Genomic DNA, 6,849 nt, shown 5'->3' with positions numbered 1-6,849 from the left:
GCTTTTAATTTTGTATTTATCTTATCGTTTATTTTTTTAATCTTATTGTTTATTTTTTATAATTATTTTCTTATTTTTTAATAATTTGTTTCTTATTATTTTTTACTTTTTATTCACCTTTTTATTTAATTATTTTTTTAATCAAAAAATTTTTTTTTTTTCACTGCATACTTTTAATATTCTTTAATACAGGGAGCATTCATGACATTAATATTTTACAAAGCACGCTGGCTGGGCATTTTAACAAGAAAGCTGCTCCTTTCCTATTCCCATTCTGCATACTCTGACTAATACATATCTACAGAGGGGAGGGTGTCTCACCTTCCGAGTCATTTAGCTGTATGTGTCATCACACACAGTGATCGGTCTCACCTTGTGCCGTGCTCACTGAGTCACAATGCTCATTCTCCTGGTTGTTGGAGAGAAACTGATTCCAGAATCCGGAAGGCAGAGACAGCAGAAGAGACATCACCTGGAAAAGGAAGGCAATCACACAGTATATGGGCATAACTTCAGCCATAGTTACTTGTGACATAGGCTGCTTCCTGCTAATTCTCTCATTTCAATGTGTGGTTAACATCTATAGTCTCTAATAATATCAAACACAATTTACCAGGAGACCATGTGACCTTTGCCTAAGCTGTAAGTAACATGGTGGAGCTCAGAGCAGCACTTTCCCCCAAAACCCCTTAGGAGTCAGTTACCTTGGCCTGTCTGGGGGTGTCTTGCATGATCATGAGAGGGCTGGGATCTGGCACGGAGTGCCCAACAATAGTCGGGCCGAGGACTCGAGCCAAGTTCATTTTATCCATCTGACACTCCGGGCTGCGCATCACCCTACACGAAAGAGAAGGACTGCTTAAACCGGGGGCGCTGGGGAACGGGGGGGGGGGGGGTGGCGGGGACACACTCTGCGGCAACAGATCTACCCCATAGCTTACACTTTATAGCTAATTCTTACTTGAAGTGCATCTATAAACAATTTTTGTTAAAGTTTTGGTAAGAAATGGTTAAGACCAGTCAGGTTTTTTTTTTTTTATCCACTGGTGAAAATTGCCTTCACATCCTGTTATTTAGATACAACAGGAAGTGAAAGCAAATCTCTCAAAAGTGAGTGGAAATCCCCTCTTAGAGAAGTGTCACCCCCTTCAGGGGACTGTTCAGGCAGAGCTGTTGATTGGCTGGGTTAATCTCAGCATTAGTCCCCAGGAACCTTCAAACACATGACTACTGTTGGGTCACATGCTCAGCCGTCGAACAGCTTACGTTACCACTTAGTTATATACCTGTAGCAGGATTGCTAATATAGCTCAGGTGTAAATTTATAAGTAAAGGGTCAGCTTTATCCCTATGTAGTTATGTTGTATTCAGTGACGTAACTATAGCCTTAGCAGCCAAGGTGGCTGCTATGGGGCCTGGGGGTGGAAGGGGGCCCCATTAGGTTGTTAAGGCAAATTAAACATAGAACACATGATGATAATACAGCATTGTATCATCAAGGTTTGCAGTCCACTCTAATCCCCTGTAAAGTCTGCAGCCCCACCCACATGAGTGGTCAGTGGGAAGAATGCCCCACCCACATGAGTGGTCAGTGGGAAGAATGCCCCACTCACATGGGTGGCCAGTGGGAAGAATGTTCTCCTTATACTGGTAGTCAGTGGGAACAAGCGTCCCTTACATTAGTGGTCAGTGAAAAGAATACCCACTTACAATGGTGGTTTAGAGGGAGGAATGCTCATTGGTGGTCAGTCAGAAGAATGCCCCCTTAAATAATAGTCAGTGGTAAGAATGTCCCTTACATTGGTGGCCAGAAGCACCCTTACATTGGTGGTCAGTGGAAAGAAGCATCCTTACATTGGTGGCCAGAACTCCAGCCAGACAGCTAAAAAGATCACTGGTGTCATTCCACTGACTCTGCCATATAGCATTGGCTCAGGCACCATTGGATTGGACATCAGCCACATCTCAGGAAACCTCGTCGTGTATGGCTGAAGAGGGAGAGCTATTTTATTCAGGGGTTCTTCTTCCTAATGCGGTAACAATTAGCAGACAATCAGAATTCAATCACTTCACTGCAATCAGATCAGATTGATTCTAATTACTTTCTTTGTGTTAATGTAATCAACACCCAATTAAAGTCTCACCCCCAATGTTATAGATGTGTTATCTATATTGTTCACTTCAGCTCATTGGATATCTGTAGGTCTGACTCAGCAGGGGGGGGATGTTGGACTGGGGCAGAGAGACTGCTGCTTTCACACAGAGTTCCCTCTCTGGAGTATAGTGCAGACAATGGGACTCTAAAGCCAAGAATGATTAGGAAAAAAAATTATATTAAGGAATCAGACGTACCAAACTCACGTTTTTTTATCGGTACCTTGGTTTTATTTAAAACACAAGGACAGAGACTTCAGTTGGGCTTTAAGAATGAGAACCCTTATTAATGAAGGCTGATCCATAATAAAGAAACCAACATAAAGGCATACGAGGACAAAGTGTAGGCATAATGTCAGGATAATCTACACAGGATCCGGGTTACCTGTACAGGTGGAGGATGAGGAAAGCCAAGGTGTCTCGATTGGCAGGAGGGAGATCTTGCACAGCTTGACAGATCTCAGTTTTACTATCACTCTCATTGAGAATATCTACGTAAAAAACAAGATGCAGCATACAATGTAGTTTTTGTGGACTGCAAAGCCTATTTGAGGATTACATTGAATGGTCAATGGAACACAACACTGAGCTTTTCCTTTCCTAGATCAATTCTGTTACAAAAGAAATAACAAGTGACCACAATTCCTCATATGACCCTCATGCTATTAAATATTACATTTACATTGTTTGTAGTGTGTGTGTGTGTGTGTGTGTGTGTGTGTGTGTGTGTGTGGGTGTCCGTCCAGAATAAGTCTGTAATAAAACACACATAAAGGGGCAGTCCACTCTTATGGAAGCAACATTTTTAAATGCGATGTTTTTGCAGGGTGTGTGTACCGGGAGACCCGGGAATGGGCCGGAGTTTCTGTCTGGACGCTACTAGTATATAAAGGGATATTGCCAAGATCGGTCCTAATGAGGATTTTCCCATACCGCAGGATTGCAGAAGAGCTTTTGCCCTCTTAGTAACTCTGAGGTCTAGTAATCCATTGAGTGCAATATAATCCTACCGGTGGAGGTATCATTTTGTTTGGCATAATGGTTTTTTTTTACATAGTTAATCAGTAAGATTGGAATGTGCCACTGTCAAAGACATTTATAGTGAAGAAAGTAAAAGACAAACAACAGCATGAGGGTGCAGAAAAAAAATCAGGTGGACAACACGGAATTCATGTTATAAAATAAATCAATTTGTGTCCAGCAGTTCTGTATTTGAATGAGGAAATATAATAAATTGGGAACAAAATGTTCTGTTTCCAGCTTAAAAGGCATTGGGCCCTCCAGTGTAGTTCTGTCATGGAACTTTGTTGTAATTTCATCCCAGAACATACACTTAAAATCCACCAGGTCCCCCCACCCAACATACCAGCTGCATCCAGGAAATGGGCATGGAGGGAGAAGGTCAGAAGAGGCTCATGTAGGGAGCGCAGGAAATCTTTTAGAATGCTGCAGATGGTATGTACGTCTTCCTTCGAGAGCTGCTGTGACTTGACTTTACCATACAGAAGCTTCTGTTTCATCTCTTTCACCTGCCGATCACAGCCTGAGATGCGGTATAGACCTCTCTGGGGACAAAACAAAGTAAGAGAAGTTATTTTCCTCTTCCCTACCATATGGAGTCTCACTGTTCCTACCACAGCAGGGAGAGCCCCCTGTCCTTATGTTGGATTCTCCATACTGTAAAATAAGTTAAATACAAATCAAAAACCTATTTGCAATGGCCTTTCCTGTGTTCTCCCAACATCTCTGTTAATCCATCAAAGCTGGGAGACCCAACTACGTGTTAGATCGATGTCAAATGCTGTCAGATTTGGACATAGGACAGATTGGGGTAGGGAATAGGATGGGGGAGGCTCTGGAGACATTCTGAAGGTTGAGAATTGGCGGAGGTCATGTGGGAGCTAGAGAGCAGGAGGTCTTGGAAGGAGTGAAGAGAAATGGTTTAAGTTGAGGCTGGTTGTATAGCTTGGAGCAAATTGGTGGATGGCTTTGTGTGTCATCTACACAGAAGCACAAGCACTCCATTGAAGTGGTGGGGGATGCAAGTATTAGCGTGCGGGGCAGTATTCTTGGGCAAAGTGACAGTCTCCAATTGTTTTCCCCTCATTCTTATAGTTACTTTACCCCCCACAATGCCGTTACTCCCCTTCCGTTTGATCCCCTGAAGCTCAGTTAGCCCACTGGAGAGAAATGTAAATGATCGAAATGTCAAGGTAACAGGGAGCATGTGCTACTCTCTCTTTCCTACCACAGCACTGGGTGTTTGGGTGGCCGGTCACCAGGCCTAAGCATGGTCACATGGAGAGTCCTTAGACCTGTGTAAGCTTTGATCAGATTGACTTGGAGCTTACACAGCTGTTTCATGTTCCATCTATATGTGAAAAGCCAAACCACTGAGCCTTGTCTTGCTTTAATCCTCATTAACCAATTAGAAATCCACTTATGGCAGTTCAGTATAGGGCTAAATCCCAATTCCCAATTCCAGCATAAAACACAATTATGATGAATGGTGGAAAAAAAAGAGCAGATCTTCTTACCTCCCTTAGACCCCTCTTTTCGATCTCATTTACACACTGGACCACCAGCAAGGGCACCATAGGAGGAGTGGCAGGAGCAAAGTTGGAAAGCAATATCTGTTAACAGACAGATTACAGTTACACAGAGCCCTAAACGTGTTACGGTTACATGGTATAAGCATTAAAGAAATGTACAGTAGCAAAAAACTGGAGGTAGTGGACTGGTGCAAGTTATCTCAGCTTCAGATTTGCTTGACTACTACTGCATATTGAAAGTAATTGCTTACTTTATCACTTTCATTAGATTTTTATACAACGGTCTTCATATACTCTCTAGTCACTACACTATATGGCTAAATGTTCATTGGCCCATGATGTTCACACATATATATAAGCTTGTAAGGAATCCCATTCCATTTATAGAAGGTTGTCCCCATTTGCAATTATAACAACCTCCACTCTTCTGGTAAGGATCTCCACAAGATTTAAGTGTCTGTGGGAATCTGTGACCATGACCCAAAAGACCATTTGTGAGGTCAGGTACTGGTGTTGGGAGGAGAAGACCCGACTCAATTGGTGCTCCAATTCATCCCAAGGGTGTCTAGTAGGGTTGAGGTCAAGGCTCTGTGCAATGCACAAGAGTTCCTCCACGCCAAACGTATCAAACTGTGTCTTTATGGAACAGAAAATGACTTTTCCCCGTAGTTGGAAGAGCACAACTGTCTAAACTCTCTTTCTAATGCTGTAACATTAACAGTATGCTTCACTGGAAACACCGGGACACAATGTATTAGGAGGGGTGTCCACATTTTACTTGTATTGAAATAGTTACCAACTTGGTGAGATAAGAGATGATTGGGTTAGAGATTGTATTGTTTTTTGACCATTCTAAGCAGACTAATCTGGCCAAAGATGGCTTGATAGTTCTATGCAGTTATCCCGACCTCAAAACCCTTCTTACATTTATTGCTCTGTTTTAGAAATAAAGAAGACCTCTTGAGGTTGAAGTCACATGTTGTTCCACAGGGAGATTTTACAACCATTTGCAAAGTATCCTTGCCTGTGGGCCCAATACTTTCCTCTTCTCTGTGGAGCAACATAAAGGATCAAAGTTCAGTTTGTTTGGTGCCGTTAGCATTGGGCAAGGATCTTAGGACAACTGGTGAAAGAATGAGAGGACACCACCCAGTAGTCCACTGTAAACAGTTTTTAGCTTTGAGATACAGTACATAGGAGTGCAGGGGCTTTGACATAAATGGAGAAGCTAGTTTTTAATGCTTATATGATGAGAGACTACAATTCAGGAGAAGCACATAAAGAAAAATATGTAGATTGGGGCAAGGAAAAGTAATTAAATGAAGGTTTTTGTCCATGACCTGCTTCACCCATGACCGATAAGTCTTTGTAGAGTACCAGTGGGTACTACAGTGACAGACAGATGGTGCCATATAAATCAAGAAGCCGAGTCATCAGAACACCAAAATCCTACCATAACCAATAGGTCTTAATATGTGATATTATGACACTGCATCAATAAAGATCTACTGGTTAAGGATTTTGGTGTGCTGGCGACTCATCTTCTTAAAATGAAGGCGGTTCTAGAAGACTGCTTGCAGCACCAAGCTGGTTAATTAATGTGTTGGTGCATTTTGCTTAATCATGAGGTTGTAAGGCTATAGGGCTGGGGTAGGCAGCCTTGGCACTCTAGCTATAATGAAACTACAAGCCCCATGAGGCATTGCAAAAACTCTTGACAGCCACAAGCATGACTCCCAGAGGCATGATGGCATTTGTACTTTCAATCACAGTTGGAGTGGGAGGTTGCCTCCCCCTGCTATAGGGTATGAAGATTGTGATGGACTGTACCATTACCTGCCCCTTTTTCAGGATCGGATTCTGAACAGGCAGTAAGGCTGGAGGGCACTGCTTGGGGCAGTAGTCTCTGCATTCAGGATGTAGCAGAATCCGACAGTTTCGGCACTTCAAGGACATCTTCCCGAATCTGGTCTTGTGTCCACAGACTGAGCACTGTTCAGCACGGATCATCTGTGACAGGTTAGGGCATATTGGAATCAGCGTCGGAAGAACAGATAAGGAGAAATAAATAAACAGCAACGCCATGTCAGGGATCAGTGACAGTTGGATACGCCGTTAGGAATTTATACAGCTCCTTTACCTT

At 42.7% G+C, this 6,849-nt stretch overlaps 1 protein-coding gene across 1 annotated transcript in view; it reads right to left on the bottom strand.

Annotated features, from left to right (window-relative positions):
• The window catches only part of LOC108785772 (rac GTPase-activating protein 1-like), a 43,312-nt gene that overhangs the window by 1,602 nt on the left and 34,861 nt on the right, over positions 1–6,849 (bottom strand). The window contains exons 9-14 of the mRNA XM_018554912.1: positions 6,543–6,716; positions 4,692–4,787; positions 3,521–3,719; positions 2,540–2,645; positions 705–837; positions 373–472 (exon numbers count right to left, since the gene is read on the bottom strand). Of these exons, the coding sequence (XP_018410414.1) occupies positions 373–472; positions 705–837; positions 2,540–2,645; positions 3,521–3,719; positions 4,692–4,787; positions 6,543–6,716 (808 nt within the window). The remainder of the gene's footprint in view (positions 1–372; positions 473–704; positions 838–2,539; positions 2,646–3,520; positions 3,720–4,691; positions 4,788–6,542; positions 6,717–6,849) is intronic.

This window comes from Nanorana parkeri, unplaced genomic scaffold (assembly GCF_000935625.1).
Source record: "Nanorana parkeri isolate BGI_ZX_2015 unplaced genomic scaffold, ASM93562v1 scaffold178, whole genome shotgun sequence".
In the NCBI taxonomy this organism is placed as follows: Eukaryota; Metazoa; Chordata; class Amphibia; order Anura; family Dicroglossidae; genus Nanorana; species Nanorana parkeri.
Note: the sequence above shows the minus strand (reverse complement) of the source record. Positions and strands in the feature narration are given on the sequence as shown.